Source organism: Equus asinus, chromosome 2 (genome assembly GCF_041296235.1).
Source record: "Equus asinus isolate D_3611 breed Donkey chromosome 2, EquAss-T2T_v2, whole genome shotgun sequence".
NCBI classification, from domain to species: Eukaryota; Metazoa; Chordata; class Mammalia; order Perissodactyla; family Equidae; genus Equus; species Equus asinus.
The window spans coordinates 180,988,345-181,004,833 of record NC_091791.1 but is presented as its reverse complement, the minus strand read 5'-3'; the positions used below and the strand labels follow the sequence as shown (position 1 = coordinate 181,004,833).

Sequence of the window (16,489 nt, the reverse complement as noted above, 5' to 3'; positions counted from 1 at the left end):
CATTTTCCCAAAGGGACTGGAAGCTGTTTGTCGGAAATCAGAGAAACACTATAATAGAGTGGAATAATACAGTGTGGTCCCATAGTTCTGGGTTGTTAGGTTTTAAATATGATAATGCCTAAGCTAAAAATCTAATAATATCAAATTTACCCTAGAAAATCCTATAAAATGGTGACAAAATTTTGTGTATATAACTCGATACATAATTTTTACGCACATTCAAGTTTGAGAACTACTAAACTAGACAAAAGGGCGTAATACAGAGAAATTCTCTGACATTCAAATGATCCTGCTGTCAAAATAACTACAAAACAAAATCAGAAGATGTGAATGGGGGATAGATAGAGAATTCTTAAAAGTTCCTGCTTGTCTAGGCTATGACTCCTCTTGTGTTTTGGCATACGGCATGCTGACCATCAAAACTTAGCTCTACTACTTACTAGCTATGTGATCTCCAGTAATTTACTTAAACTTTCTGAGCTTTAGTTTCCTTGTCTATAAAAATCGGGAAAATACTACCTCTCTTTTGTAAACAAATGCTAAAATGCCTGGAACATTCCCTGAGACATATCGGAAGGGATGGTCCAGGACTTTCCCTTTATCTAAGACTGTTTCCCGAGCTTTGTTTTCAGAAGGCCCAGGCAAATGCATTTCTTATGATTGGTTTGGAATTCAATCTATGCTCTCTTAATATTTTGTTTTTAAAGGGGGCACAGTTTCAATGAACAATTTCAGCTTAAACACAAAGTAACCTTATATTGTAGTTTCCTCCTCACTTTCCCACAAGAATGCATCTTGATGGATAATTTAGGCAAGAGAAGAATAACCATGATAATGGCAATTACATCCTGGAAAGGTCTTAAAACAATGATTATAGAATGTCTAAGCCTGATATTTCCACATAGAAATATACCAACTGCTGTTCTGGAAGCAATCAGTGGCAGTTCATAATTTCCATATAGGATACAGTGAGAGGTGACAATCTTGTGTGCCTTTTGGGCAGATGAGAGGCAGTTTTCCAGATGGAAATATGAATCTACCCAAGAACATCAGAAATAGTAACTATGAGTGAAATATAAGAGACTTTTTTCCTTAGTATTTAAGTCTCATTAAAAGATGGTGTAGGGGGCTGGCCCCGTGGCCGAGTGGTTAAGTTCGCGCGCTCCGCTGCAGGCGGCCCAGTGTTTCGTTAGTTCGAATCCTGGGCGCGGACATGGCACTGCTCATCAGACCACGCTGAGGCAGCGTCCCACATGCCACAACTAGAAGAACCCACAACGAAGAATACACAACTATGTACCGGGGGGCTTTGGGGAGAAAAAGGAAAAAATAAAATCTTTAAAAAAAAAAAAAAGATGGTGTAAAACAAAGGTAATAAACGTTTATTGTGAATAAATAATATTGAATAAATAAATATTTATTGTGAATAATATATTGCAAATAAATTAATTAATGTTATGATAAATACTTAGAAGTAAAATGTATGACAACAGTAGCACAAAGGCCAGAAAGCAAAGAGTTGAAAGTATGCATTTATAAGGTTCTTATGCTATACATGAAGTGGTATGATATCATCTGAAGGCAAACTGTGATAAGTTAAATTAAATCTTAAAGCAACTACTAAAATAACACGATAAAAATACAGCTAATAAGACAAAAGAAAGAGATAAAATGGAATCAAAGAGCATACTCAATCCAAAAGAAGGCAAAAAGAGAGGGAAAGGGGAACAAAAGAGAAGTCTCAAATAGAACACAAACAGCAAAATGGTTAATTTAGCCCCGACAATAGCAATAATAACATTAAATACAACTCATTCAAATATTGCAATTAAAGTCAAAAATTGTCGAATTGTACTAAAAGCCATACCCAACTATATGCTGCTTACAAGAACCCACATTAACTATAGAGACACAAATAGGCTAAAAGAAGAAAAATAGAAATAGAATGCTAACACTAATCAAAGTAAAGCTATATTAATATTAGAAAAAGAAGACATCAGAACATGGAATATTCCCAAAGATGAAAAGGATCATTTTATAAGGATAAAGTGTTGAATTCAAGAGGACATAACAATCCTAAATGTTTACGAACCTAATAACAGAGCTTCAAAATACATGAAGCGAAAGCTGACAGAACTGTAAGGAGAAATAGAGAAACCCATAATTATGGTTGAAGATTTCAATACCTCTCTCAATAATTGATAGAACAAGTAGACAGAATAACAATATGAGCACAGAAGATGTGAATAACACTATGAAACCAGTTGGCCTAATTGACATTTACAGAACACTCCACTCAGCATTAGCAGGGTAAACATTCTTTTCAAATGTATGCATACATTTACCAAGATATACCATATTCTTGGCCATTAAACAAGTCTCAATAAATTTGAAAGGATTTGAGTCATACAAAGTAAGTACTCTGATCACAATAGAATCAAAATTACAACAGAATCACAATAGATCACAATAGAAAACGATAATAGCAAGATCTCTGTGAAATCCCCCAACATTTGGAAATTAAAGAACATAAGTCTATATAACCTGAGTCAAAGAAGAAATAAAGACAAAAATTATAAAATACTTTGATTTGAAAATGAAAATGAAGACACACCCTATCAAAATGTATGGGATGCTGCTAAAGCAGTGCTTATAGGGAAATTTGTAGCACTAGACGCCTTTCTAAAAAAGTTTTCTGTAGTGGGCTGAATTGTGGCTTCCAAAAAAATACGTCCACATCCTAATACTCAGAACCTGTGAATGTTATCTTATTTGGAAAAACAGTCTTTGCAGATATAATGAAGTATTTTGACATGAGATCACCCTGGATTCTCCAGGTGGGCTCCAATGCCATCACAAGCATCTCTATATGAGAGAGGCAAAGAGAACACACACAGAGTAGACCATGTGAAAACAGAGACAGAGATTGCAGTAATGTAGTCACAAACCAAGGATTGCCAACAGCCACCAGAAGCTGGAAGAAGCAAGGAACAGAATCTCCCTCAGGACCACGGAAAGAGTGTGACCTTGCTGACCCCTTGAATTCAGACTTCTGGCCTCCAGAACAGCGAGAGAATAAATTTCTGTTCTTTTAAGCATATAAGTTTGTGGTAATTTTTTTACAGCAGCCACAGGAAATTATTATTGACTCAAATCAATGACTTCAGCTTCTGTGTTAAGAAACTATAAAAAGAAGAGCAAATTCAGCTCAATGTTAGCAATATAAAAGAAATCATAAAGATAAGAACAGAAATCAATTAAAATGGAAAATATGAAGACAATACAGAAAATCAATGAAACGAAAAGCAAAGTCTTTGAGAAGATCAATAAAATTGATTGCTAAACCTCTAGCTAGACTTATCAAAAAAGAGACAGAGAGAAGACACAAGTTGCCATTATCAGCAATAAAAGAGATGATGACATAACTACAGACCTCACAGGTATTAAAATAATAATAAGGAAATAATTTATATGAATAATTTTATTTCCACCACTTAAATGAACCAGACAAATTCTTAAAAGACACAAACTACCAAAGGTAACTCAGTAAGAAATAGATAATCCAAATATATATTTCCATATCTTATTATATAACCCAAATGCCCATCCACAGGTGGATGGATAAGCACGTTTTGGTATATCCATACAATTGAATACCGCTCAGGGAAAAAAAAAAAAAAAAAAAAAACCTATGGATACACATAACAGCATTGATGAATCTCAAAATAATTATCCTGAGTGAAAAAGGCCAGGCAAAATAGAGTGCATACTATTCGATTCCATTTATGTAAAACTCTAGAAAATGATAACTAATCTATAGGACCAAAAGCAGATCAGCAATTGACTAGTGATCAGGATGGGTACAGGCAGAGCAGGAGAGAGGGTAATGAGAAACTTTGGGGTGTTAGATATGTTTATTATCTTGATTGTGGTCATGGTTTCATGGCTGATATATATATATCAAAACATCAACTTTTACACAGTAAATATGTGTGGCTTATTGCATATCAGTTATACCTCAATAAAGCTGTATAAAAGGAAAAAAATTTGAGAAGTTTAGGGTATCTCGAGAGTGGGATATGAAGGGGTAGGTAGGGAGGCAGGAGAAATTAGTTTGGAGAGAGAAGATGTACTCTGTCCTTTGCACATGGGCTAGACCAGAGAGCACAATGGTAGAAAGGAGACGTAGACGATTAGGGAACAGATGATGAACAGCCTCAATGAAGGCAGTGAAAGGAGTGAAGAACTGGTTAGGAAGACGTGGGGCTGGATTGGGGAGACATCTAAAACATGGAACTGATACGACTTTATGACCAGTTGGATGAGGAAGAGGAAAGGGGTGATATTCAGGCATCTGGCTTGGGAGCTGCTTTAGACTGAATTTTGTTCCCCCAAATCCACATGTTGAAGCCCTAACCCTCAATGTGACTGTATCTGGAGACAGGGTATTTACGAGGTAATTAATGTTAAATGTGGTCATAAGGGTGGGGCCCTAGACAGCTGGGACTCTGGCCTTACAAGAAGAGGAAGAGAGAGATATCTCTCTCTAGCACGTGAGGACACAATGAGAAGGAGCTGTATGCAAGCCAGGAAGAGTCCTTACCTGAAACTGAACCCTGCGGGACATTTATCTTGGACTGTCCAGCTTCCAGAACTGTGAGAAAATAAATTTCTGTTGTTTAAGCCACCAAGTCTGTGATATCTTGTTACAGCACCCCCAAGCAGACTAACACAAGAGCTTCTGAGGGTAGCAGTGTTGTGGAGAGAGGAAAGATGCTCATGCCATTCACCTAGATCAAGAACACAGAACAGGAAGCAAGCTGGGACAGTGTTACCAGTTCAGATTCTGATATGTTAAGTTTGGTGGACATTCACATGAGGAGGTAAGCAACTGGAAACAGAGGTTTGAAGCTCTGGAGAGAGGTTGGCTGGAGGTACATATTTGGGAACCATCAGCAATAGGTGGCAGTTGAAGCCATGGAGATGGGTATGCAGTGGAGGAGAAATGTCCAGCCGTGAAGAAGAAATGGCCAGAGATGGAGGAGGAGAACCATGACTGAGTGGTGACTCGGAAGCCAAGGAGAGAATTTTGAAAAGAGATGATTAACACTATCAAACACTTCAGCACATTTCTGGGGACATGTCTAAATGTTTGGCACGACCCTTAAAATCAAGGACCCTACAGTCTAGTGGAAAAGTGAACACAAACATAAAACAATTAGTAAATCATTCAATTAGGGTGAATTGTGTTATTAATGTAACAGAGGAGCACAGTGAAGACTCACTCATTTATTCTGCAAACATATGGACCTCCTACCCTGTGTCAGATATTTAGTTGCTGGAAGAGGCAATTGGGCTTTTTAAAAAGAAGGCTATGAGTTAGCTATGGGGGTGGGAATAATGATATTCTACCTAAGTGGAAAAGAACAAAAGCAGAGTAACTTAGGCATATAGGAAGGGGAGTGGAGAGGATCCAGTCTTGACAAGAGTCCAAGAAGAGAGAATAACTGGAGAGAAAACCTGGCTTGGTGAGTTGGTGCCAGAGATTGGAGTGCTGGAGGGCACGGGCCCTAGTGTAGCTAGTCCCAGAAGTATTCCTGCTCTGTTTTCTAGGCGCTGTGCACCACTGCCGCAACACAAGCAGGGGCCCCTTGTGTCGTGTAAGTAGGGCCACTGCTTTCTGCAGGCTTTGGACATGCAGAAGGTGCAAGCTACTCCCCTGGCCACGAAATACGTGTCCAGTTGCCGTCAGATATGGAGACGAAACTCCCAGAACCAGATTTCAAGGCAAAGCGTAATTAGAGAAGGGCTTTAGGGATCAGAGCAGCTTCCATGACCCTGGTCTACACACGGGCTCTTCCAAATAGCAGGTGCAGGAGGCCGGGTGATCCCAAGAGTCGACGATAACCTGTATTGCAGTGGGTTTGGGTGGACCGATTGGCACCCGGACATATACTCTAGTGGATAACATGGTAAATAGGTGGGCAAATTCGCGGCGGCTGAACCACACTACCAGTCTCTCAACACAGTCGTGCCCGGCGGGCCCAGGGCTGTAACAAAGGTTTCTCAGGACGGCCCTGAGGATGAAGTTCTCCCGATGGCCAGAAGAGAGCGCTGCGTATCGCCCAGGTCTGCAACTGTTGGAAACAGACCTTGAGACCTGGGCGGCGAAGGGAATGCCAGCCTTGGTCACTTCCCAGAAAACTCAGAGCCGCGATCTCCCGGAGAGCTCCTTTAATTGCTACTGCGGCTACCTGAAACTTTGCACGAGCCAAGTGCTGGGGACTGGGGAAGGATGGGAGGTTGGAGAGGAGAAAGGAGCGAAGAAACCCCAGCGCTGAGGAGGAGAAACGCGAACACTCAAGGCCCAGGGACGCACAATGCTGGGGCTGCGGTTTGATGGGAGATGGAAGTTAGAAAGAACTGCAGATCTCAGTCACCTAAAGCTGAATGCGGCTGCAGCGGTCCTGGGGCGAAATAGCAGCGCCGCCACGAGGATTCTTCCCGAATGTGTCATTTCGGTCTCAGCAGTGGCTGCAAAACTTTCCTTCGAGCCGCACGCGCCCCAGAGCGCCTCCGCGGGTGTCCCCGCTGCTTAGGATGAGGGCTTCCTGTCTGTCCGGAATATGGTGCAATCATCTCTATCCACTCTCTCGCCGCTGAGGCTCTTAATTTAAACAATAGCGTAGAACCGGGAGGAAACAGAAGCGGATTCGCTGCAGGGCTCGGGCTCGGCTCGTGCATCAGTCTCCTGCGGCGCCCCCGTCGGCCTCGCTGGGCCTCCCTCCCAGCAGCGGCCGGCCCGCGTCCCCCACTTCCCACCCGTCTTGGTTTCTCTGCATTTCAAAGGGTGCTGCCAGCGTCGACTTCCCCCTTGTCTCTGCTTTGTAACCCAGTCCCCAAATTCGCTCCTACCCCAGACCACTTCCCGCCAGGGGGAGCCTCTGGAGTTAATGGAGAGGGTAGGGACTCTGACTACAACTTGGGACAAGTTGAATCCAGGCTTGGACTGGGTGACAAGAAAATATGCGGGTTTGGAGACCATGGGTGTCAACGTCCTGGAGGGCTTGACCTGACAGAGTTCTTTGACACCAAAGGCCCGAGGACGGGACTCTCCTCTTCTCCTGGCGGACTCTGGCCTTCACATGCACGACCTCGCCTCCCATTCCAACCCCACAGCGCGCCAGTGCAGGGAGAGGGAGGCACAGGAGCTGCCCTCGGACGTCCTACTGTCGCCCCCCACCCCGCCGCCGCCCCCACCCCCGCCCCCAGGGCCTGCCCAGAGGCCACGGCTTGGGAAGAGCTTCCCCAAAAGGAAGGTCGCTCTCAAAGACCCTAGACGGTCAAGACGAGACGGGCTTCGCGCGGATCTCCGAATCTTGTCCTCGCACCGCGTCCGCGGAAGCCTCTCCTCGGGAAAGCCGGTCCCGGGCGTGGCGCAGAGCCTCGAGAGGTTCTCACCTCTGGTGCCCTGGAAAAGGGGGCAGGGGGGTCCTGTGAGATCCTTCAGGGAGAGGAAGACGCCCTCCAGAGGCGGCTCCGGATCGTCTCTCGGTTCCTCGGATCTCAGGATTGGAGAGCAGCGACCCCCAGAGCCCGGCAGCGTTCCTGCTTTCTGCTGCCCGGGCGGGGTGGGACGGACGGCACCGGGAGCCCAGCTCAGCTTGGCTCTGGAGCCCGCACCTGGCTGAGGAAGCCTCGCCCGTCACGGGCCTGGGTGCGGGAGAAGCCGAGGGGCCAAGAGCTTCATGCAGAGTTAGAGACCTATACTCACAATTTCTATAAACCCAGGATACAGAACTGAAAGGGATAATCCCCTGCGTTTTCTAGCGATTTTTATGCTTTACAAACTCATGCACATGATCTCATCCCTAAATACCTGGATCCCTGGCACAGCCTGGGAGGTACACAGGGCCAGTGATGACCATTTTTGCAGCTCAGGAAACAGGTGCTCAGAGGCTTTGTTTCCTTAATTCAGCATTTCTTGAGGCACTGGAGGATTCAAAGATAAAAAACGGGATTCACCCTCGAGGAAGAGGCGAAAACAACACCCTAATTTACTCTGGCTTTGGTGGGAGTTCACAAGGGCTATACCACAGTGCTCAAAAGTGGCAAAGCCGGGTGAACCCCAGCACTTCTGACTTCTACTCAAGTGCCCTGCCCACGTCCCCTGAGCGCGCGAAGATGGGGAAGCGGTACAGAAACCCACACACAAACCTTCATTACAACCCTCTCCATCTCAGCTGGATCCGAGTAACATTTAGTCACAAAGTGCTGACATACTATTTGGGTAATTTATTAATTTGTAAGCTCTGTGTGGGTAGGAGCCGCATCTAGTTTATTTAAGGCCGAATTTTCAGGCCTGGCCCAGAGCCTGGCACGGAGCTGACACTCAATAAATGCTTGTTGAATGAATCAGGAATAGCGATACTCGGAGCAAAATAACCCCACCAGAAAATGCAGTCGTTAACGCCCTAGGGGAGGTGTGAAGGACTAGGAAGGGAATTGGAAAAATGGGGAGGGGGCAGGCGTTCCCCTGTCATCCCCCTCCCCAGTCCGAGCTACAGGCCCCGAATTAGCCTTCTGCCCTAGCCCTCTGTGAGCCCCTTCTCACAGAAGCCACCCTGGAGGGAGAGAGGGACGATTCCCTTCGGCCACGCCAGTGCTGAGCCAAGGATGATGGCGAGTCCGCGCGTCCCAGCGGCTTGGGCCTGTGCCTCTGGTCTCCGAGGCTGCGGGCCGAGCCGCAGGCAGAGGAGTGCAGCCGGGACGGGGGCGGACGCGGGCAGCCGCCCCGGGGAGGGCTCCTGGAGAGGCAAGAGCTGGGCCCTGGCCTGCCGCCGCCCCGCCGCGCCCACCCCGCGCGGGTTCGTTGAGGGATGAAGGAAGGCTCGTGGGCTCGGGGTTCCTAAGGATCCCCTGCAGCCATGGAGAAGTTACTGGTTTCACCGGGGTCTGCCCTGTTTAAAAAGAGTCGGGGTGGCAGCTGGAAGAAAGGACAGGCTTTGGTCAGGGAGAGATGTTGGGGCCAGGGGAGGGACCGCCGAGGCCTTGGCTCGGACAAGCTCGGAGGTATAGATAGACATCCGCCTTTGCCCCACGAGGCTGCGTCTTGGCAGGGCAGCGCATCTGGGCAGGCGCGCGGAGCCGGTGCGCGTGCAGGGGCAGGCCTAGGGGAAGTGCCTGGCCGGCCGCACGGCGCTGCACAGACCCAGGCCAGGTGGAGCCCCGGAGCTGGAGCTGGAGCCGGGGCTGGTGCGCGCACCCTCAGGGGAGGTGGCAGCGCAGCCGTGGCGGCGAGGGAGAGGGGGCAGCAGGAGGGGCTGTCCCCGCTGCTGCTCCTCGCCCCCACCCTCCGCCGGCTGCATGGCTCCGGGTCCCGATCTAGTCTGGGGTCGGGGTCCGGAGCTGCCAGCCACGTGCGCCAGGCCTGCAGCCGAGCTGGGAAGCGGCGGAGGGACGAAGGCCAAGAAGGCATGGGTCAGGGACTGTGAAGATCCACCCAACTCTTCCCTTCACTCAGATTCAGGGCCTTAAGTGGGTGGGGGAGGGGGTACTAATGATAATACAGAAATCTCGAGCGCTGGCACTGAACATTAAAAATTTCCAAAGCTTCCAAATCACTTTTTAGGAGTCCGATCTTACTTGAATCTCACAAAAACCTTGTGAAGAATTATCTCCATTTCTAAATGGCATTGAGACTGGGTGAGACGGACAACGTTCTACATTTGGAGTTTCTTACACTTACCAATAATATGCAACGAATCATATGAATGGAGAGGGAGACAAAGAAAACAGGTGACTGGGAAACCCACCCCGCCTTGATATTAAGACCCCAGTCGAGACGCAGGCCCGGGGCCCCGGGGCGCCTGCAGACAAGATCTGCATTCAGTTTTGTCCTCTCACTTGAGCCTAGCGTCGCCTTCCCTCCTTGCTCCCTGAGCTTAGACGTCACTTTGACCAAAGAGCAGTTGATGGGGCCTGAGTCCTTCTTGAAAGCTCCCCCCAGGGAAGCTCCTTGGAAGGAAGGACAAGGAGCTGGCTTGGCGCCTGTCTTTCGCAGCGCAACCTAGAAGGGCCTCTCGGCGCCCAAACTCAGGGGTGCCTGCCCCAAAGCCGCCCAGGGGGCCACGCAGAAACGCGAGCTCCTGCCCGCGGAGGTTGGGGATGGGGTGGGGGTGGGGAGTGCCCTGAGCTTTCTCTCCCCCGGTAAGGGACAGGGATGTAGGCGGTGAGGACCGCGAATGTTAGTATAGAAGTTGACTTTGTATTGAAGGAGTGCACAGCACCCCTCCAGGAGAGAGGATTGAAGTCAAAATAAAAAGCCAGTGAAGAAAACAACTTTCCCTACTACAACTGCTATTAATGGAAAAGGCGCCTAAACCTGCTGAATTAAATCGTTCAAAAGTACCTGTTCATCATCGGGAGCTCCTTCTCTACAAAGAGGGGAAAGAAAATGTGAAAACAATAACCAAATTCGAGAAACCCCCTTCACCGCCCCCGCAGTGTCTTGGAGGCCCCTGCCGGGCCAGAGAGCGCTCCGCCCTCCCAGCCTTTAGCGCGGAGCGGAGGCTAGAACAGCCAAAGAGAAAAAAAAAAAAAAACAGAACAAGGAGAAACGTTTAAAATCCAAGGGGAAAAGTCGGAGTGGGTCTCAGGATCCGCGCCGCGCAGGGCTTGGCTCCGTAGTCCACTGGGCGGGGGCCCGGGCCGGCCGGAGCAACGCAGAGGATGCCTCCGGCCCTGCCGGGGAGCGCAGCCCACAGCTCCCCCTCTCCAGGCGCCCAAGGACCCTCAAGGCGCGGGGCTCACACTTGAAGCCTGGGAACGCGCAGACAGGAAACCCACTTCCTCCTAAGCAGTTTCTTGCTCGCCGGATGAGAGGCGCCCAATTGAAGCAGAATGATCCTCATCTACTAATATCCAGCGTGGCCACAAAGCGACTGGCCATTTACGCCGCCACTTTAAACAAAGATATTTGGTTATTCCCGGGGAAGCAAGTGCACTTTTGCATGGCTCAGCTCCGGGCGGAGGCGAGCCTCAGCCCAGCCTCCCGCCCGCTGGGCTGCTCGTGCCTCGGGAATCGCCCCCTCCCGGCCAGCTGGTCCCGCCGGGGTTCAGGCTCCGTTCGGCCCGGCAACAGGCGGGCGGGCACTCACGACGCTCCCTGCCCGCGCCCTCCCTTGAAGCATCAGAGGGGAAAACAGCGTGGCCCTGGGCTCGGGTGCTGGGGCTGTGATGTCCTCGGAAAGTCAGCTCCAGCCCCAGGTCCCTGCGTGTCCGGGCGATGGGCGAGGGTCGGGGACACCAGGTTTGTTCGAGGTGGGGAGACTTCAGTGAAAGCCCCGCGCGTTAGTCCCCCCCTCAGCCTCCCAGCTCCCGCGGCCAGTGGTGTGCTTGCCTTGGCTGGGGTTGGGGGTGGGGAAAGGGAGCCGCGTGTGGGTTGGAGGGTGGGCGTGATGCAGGGGGCCCTGGCCTGCTGAGAAGACCCAGAGCTGGGCGGAGGAGCACGCGGGGATCTGGGACAGCCTCTCTGCGGCAGGCGATTCCCTGCTCAGCGCCCCCTCCGCCCGCTGGGATTCTCTCTCGGGTAGGGGGGAAAAGGGGGCGGGGAGCAGAGGTGTCCCTCTGACGGCGGCAGAAGAGGCAGACAGACTGACAGACACGCAGACCAACAGTGCGGCCCCAGGGTTCTTCCCCAGACTCGCGAGCTCATTTGGTGGCGACTGGGGCTCGGCGCCTGCGAAGCCTGATGTGGTCCGGAGGCGGTGGGAAGGCGCGGGGCTGGGAGGCCGCGGCGGGAGGGAGGAGCAGCCCCAGCAGGCTCAGGTGAAACCCCCACCCCGTCCCTCGGCCCTCTCCCTCTAAAGACCTGTCCCCGCCCGGGAACCCCGACCGAATTGGAAAGTGGTTCACTTTGTAACTCCGCAAGTTGGTTGCAAAGCAGCATTCACCTTCCTTCCTCCCCGCCATCCCTCCTCCTCGGCTACTCCCCACCCCACCTCTTGCCCTCCCCTCTCTCGATTCCCTCCTCCTTTCCCTCCCCCGCCTTCCCCCCCGCGCGCCACCGGCACCCCACAAAAAAATGGGGGTGGGGGTGCCCGGGGGAGGGGAAAGAAATGCTTTGGGTCGCGTCTCTGCCTCTCTCTCTCTCTCCCCCTCTTTGAGACCTAAAAATCCTGACAAGTGAAACTTAAAGGTGTTTACCTTGTCATCAGCATGTAAGCTAATTATCTCGGGCAAGATGTAGGCTTCTATTGTCTTGTTGCTTTAGCGCTTACGCCCCGCCTCTGGTGGCTGCCTAAAACCTGGCGCCGGGCTAAAACAAACGCGAGGCAGCCCCCGAGCCTCCACTCAAGCCAATTAAGGCGGACTTGGTCCACTCGGTTACGTGTACATCCAACAAGATCGGCGTTAAGGTAACATCAGAATATTTGGCAAAGGGAGAAAAAAAAAGCAGCGAGGCTTCGCCTTCCCCCTCTCCCTTTTTTTTCCTCCTCTTCCTTCCTCCTCCAGCCGCCGCCGAATCATGTCGATGAGTCCAAAGCACACGACTCCGTTCTCAGTGTCTGACATCTTGAGTCCCCTGGAGGAAAGCTACAAGAAAGTGGGCATGGAGGGCGGCGGCCTCGGGGCTCCGCTGGCGGCTTACAGGCAGGGCCAGGCGGCACCGCCGGCCGCGGCCATGCAGCAGCACGCCGTGGGGCACCACGGCGCCGTCACCGCCGCCTACCACATGACGGCGGCGGGGGTGCCCCAGCTCTCGCACTCCGCCGTGGGGGGCTACTGCAACGGCAACCTGGGCAACATGAGCGAGCTGCCGCCGTACCAGGACACCATGCGGAACAGCGCCTCAGGCCCGGGATGGTACGGCGCCAACCCAGACCCGCGCTTCCCCGCCAGTAAGTGAGGCCGCCCCACCGCGGGGCCGCGGGCTGAGCGCGGGAGGCGCGGGCAGAGACGCCCGGGAGGCGCTGCGCCCGCCGGCGGCGCCCTGGGCACTCGGGTGGGCGGCCGGGCAGCGGTGCCAGGAAGTCGGGCGCGGGAGCTGGCGATTCTTCCCCCTGCTGGGCTGAGGGGTCCAAAAAGAGACACTTCGTAGGGCTAGGGTCCTGTGGGCAGGTGCTGGGATTCGGCGTCTCCCAGAGGCGGCCGCCGGGCAGCTCTGCTCGGCGCAGGAGAGCTCGGAGTGCCGAGGGACGCGCCCCCCTAACGAAGGGAGCCGGGCAAGCCGGGCGCCGAGCGGCGCGGCCTGGCCGGGCGGGAGGCTGCCCTGCTGGGCACGCTCGGGAGCCCGGCCCGGCCTGCTCTCCAGTCTAGGCAAGTGGCAGGGCGTGCAGCTCCAGAGAGGGCTCTCAATGGGCCGAGCCGGTGCCCTCAGCGGGGCTGACAGGGAGAGCGGCCGGGAGGCAAAGCGTCCTGGGTCTCCAGCTTCTGAAAGTGAGCATCTCCCTCTCCCGAGCTCCCAAAGTTGGGATCTACCGTCGGACCCCAGCTGCTGGCCTGGGCCCAGTTCGCCGCCTGCGGCCCGCTAACCCCGCGACACCAGCCGGGCTTGGGCACGAAAGGACCAGGAGCGGCCTGTCTCCACTGGGCTTTTTGGGTGGAGCGCTGAGACTGAGGGAGGTAGCCGGGTTGAGGCGGGGGGCTCTCCAGGAAACCGCCCGACGGCACGGCGGGGGGCCGGTGCTGGCGCTTGCCCGCGGCAGGGCCTCTCAGGGCGCAGGCGGCCTAGGTGAGGAGGGCGCCGTCGGGGCGGGCTGGGCCGGCCGAGGGCGCGGAAGGCAGTGGTGGCCTCGCCCGGCCCGGCCCCGGCCGACGCTGTGCGTTTGTCGCTTACAGTCTCCCGCTTCATGGGCCCGGCGAGCGGCATGAACATGAGCGGCATGGGCGGCCTGGGCTCGCTGGGGGACGTGAGCAAGAACATGGCCCCGCTGCCCAGCGCCCCGCGCCGGAAGCGCCGGGTGCTCTTCTCCCAGGCGCAGGTGTACGAGCTGGAGCGACGCTTCAAGCAACAGAAGTACCTGTCGGCGCCCGAGCGCGAGCACCTGGCCAGCATGATCCACCTGACACCCACTCAGGTCAAGATCTGGTTCCAGAACCACCGCTACAAGATGAAGCGCCAAGCCAAGGACAAGGCGGCACAGCAGCAACTGCAGCAGGACAGCGGCGGCGGCGGCGGCGGGGGCGCTGGGTGCCCGCAGCAGCAGCAAGCGCAGCAGCAGTCGCCGCGCCGCGTGGCCGTGCCTGTCCTGGTGAAAGACGGCAAACCCTGCCAGGCGGGCGCTCCCGCGCCGGGGGGCGCCAGCCTGCAAGGCCACGCGCAACAGCAGGCGCAGCAGCAGGCGCAGGCCGCGCAGGCGGCGGCGGCGGCGATCTCAGTGGGCAGCGGCGGCCCCGGGCTGGGTGCACACCCGGGCCACCAGCCGGGCAGCGCGGGCCAGTCTCCGGACCTGGCGCACCACGCCGCCAGCCCCGCGGCGCTGCAGGGCCAGGTGTCTAGCCTGTCCCACCTGAACTCCTCGGGCTCGGACTATGGCACCATGTCCTGTTCCACTTTGCTATACGGTCGGACCTGGTGAGAGGACGCCGGCCGGGCCTAGACCAGCGCGCTGCCTCATCGCTTTCCTTCCTGCCCGCCACACGCCACCCACCGCCCGCCGCTCCATGCGCTTCGACTTTTCTTAAGAACCTGTTCCGTTTAGACCAAGGGAAAAAACAAAGGCCAAACTGCTGGACGTCTTTTTTTTTTTTTTCTAAAATTTGTGGGATTTTTTTAAAAAAGAAAAAAACAACCAAGCGAATCTAATTCTTTAAGGAGTCTTTAAACAGAGAAGGACATAACAAGAACAGCTTTGGGGTGTCTTTGGGTGATTCAAATGGGTTTCCCACGCTCGGGAGGGGCACAGTTTGGAGACGGTTGTACGCTGACGTGGCTCTGGACTCTAGAGATGGCAAACTTCACTCTGGGTACACTGTGCCAGCAAAACGGACTCGCTTGTAAATACCAGGATCTCTTTCGAAGGGGACACGGGGCCTGGGGAGAGGAAGGACTCTTCGACAGGACCCGCTTGTCACTGACACAAAGGAAGGGCCCCTCTCAGCGCCCTCTGGCCTCCCAGGCTCAGCCGGGACGGCCTTGGCTAAAATTGTTTTATGTTTGATGTGAACTTGTAGCTGTAAAATGCTGTCAAAAGTTGGACGAAAACGCCTAGTTTTTAGTAATCTGTACATTTTGTTGTAAAAAAAAAAAAAAGAAAAGAAAAAGAAACACAACAATCCCCGTCCCCAGCCCATCGTATTTTTTATGGGCGTTGACGAATCTGTGTATATTATTTGGCAGTTTGGTATTCGGAGCGTCAGTCTTTTTCTGTTGTAACTTATGTAGATATCTGGCTTAAATATAGTTCCTAAGAAGCTTCTAATAAATTATACAAATTAAAAAGATTCTTTTTCTGATTAAAAACCCACCTTTTGTTTCGTTTTGATTTAGCTGTAAATGGAGTTATTTGGTAGGGGGGCTGCTCATAATTGGCCTGATGGGATTTGAATTGTTTGGGGGCTCAAGGGATCCTGAGCCAGCTAAGGAGGCTGGGCCCAGAGTCCTTGCCCCATGGGAAGAGGGAATTTTGTTCTGGCTCCGAATTGAGTAAAAGCAAACATTGAGCAGTCCTGAGACCTGGCAATAGAGAGGAAAAGAGGTAAACTTCTTCCACAGGGAGGGGAAGGGAGAAAGGAAGAGAAAGAGACCAAGCGACTAGTTTTCAGAGCCAGGCTTGTGTTTTTTGAAACCTCAGAAGTGTCTACTGTGGTCTTGTACAGCTGAACTAACGTTTTGAAGCAGGCAGCCAGGACATCCGTTTTAAATAGCCCTGTGTGAGTGATCATTTTTACTGAACAGATCGCCCCTGTAGATTTCAACATCAATCCTTTATTTCTAATGCACGTCTGAGCCTTGTCAGAATTAGAATTCCTTGGGAGGCTTTTTTTCCAAAGTAGGGAAGTTGTTACCGGTTTTATTTCTGCTCTAAAACAGCTATCCTGGCACGGGTCTGGCCGCGGATCTCCACTTTCGGCGGCCTCTCTGGCCTCAGGAGGTGTCGGACTGGGCTGCTGGCCTGGGGACACCCCAGCAGGACTTTGGGAGCTGAACTTTCACTTTTTGTTCCACCGGTTTCCATCTCTGGGCTCCTAAATCTTTTTAGTAATGAATCTTTCTCTTCTCCCAACTTTTCACCTCTCCCCACCCCCCAGCAAAAAAATTCATCTTTGACTTTTCTTCCCACTTCTAATTTCCTGGGCTCTTTGATGCCCAGATATGTCTATTGGAAAACTCTCAGGGTTGCCCTGGGCAGAGGAGGAGGAGGGAGTGGTTGTGGACACAGGCTGTTGCCCCTTCCATGTCACCCCTGATGAACCTCCAAGGAGGCAGAGCAGGCTGTGGACAGATGCCCCTCCCAGCACTTTTCTCCAGGCTCAAAAGTGTTTG

General features: G+C 52.2%; 1 protein-coding gene across 3 annotated transcripts; it reads left to right on the top strand.

Annotated features, from left to right (window-relative positions):
- The first annotated feature begins 10,869 nt into the window (after window positions 1–10,869).
- Window positions 10,870–15,445, top strand: NKX2-1 (NK2 homeobox 1). 3 transcript variants are annotated; one of them, XM_070504257.1, is made up of 3 exons: window positions 10,870–11,311; window positions 12,517–12,902; window positions 13,843–15,445. In XM_070504257.1, exons 1-3 carry the CDS (start codon window positions 10,878–10,880, stop codon window positions 14,580–14,582), a joined length of 1,560 nt encoding a protein of 519 aa, XP_070360358.1. In that variant the 5' UTR covers window positions 10,870–10,877; the 3' UTR covers window positions 14,583–15,445. The 3 variants fall into 3 exon arrangements, with proteins under 3 accessions (XP_070360358.1, XP_070360359.1, XP_070360360.1); XM_070504258.1 differs by lacking the exon at window positions 10,870–11,311 and adding an exon at window positions 11,609–11,829; XM_070504259.1 differs by lacking the exon at window positions 10,870–11,311 and adding an exon at window positions 12,239–12,419.
- The last annotated feature ends 1,044 nt before the right edge of the window (window positions 15,446–16,489 follow it).

What these genes read in the sequence shown, in the direction of transcription:
- NKX2-1 (XM_070504257.1), top strand. Translation starts at nt 10,878, where the DNA reads ATGAGAGGCGCCCAATTGAAGCAGAATGATCCTCATCTACTAATATCC. An exon ending in GCGAGGGTCGGGGACACCAG is followed by an intron (nt 11,312 to 12,516) that starts GTTTGTTCGAGG and finishes TTCCTCCTCCAG; the next exon opens with CCGCCGCCGAATCATGTCGA. An exon ending in AGACCCGCGCTTCCCCGCCA is followed by an intron (nt 12,903 to 13,842) that starts GTAAGTGAGGCC and finishes TGTCGCTTACAG; the next exon opens with TCTCCCGCTTCATGGGCCCG.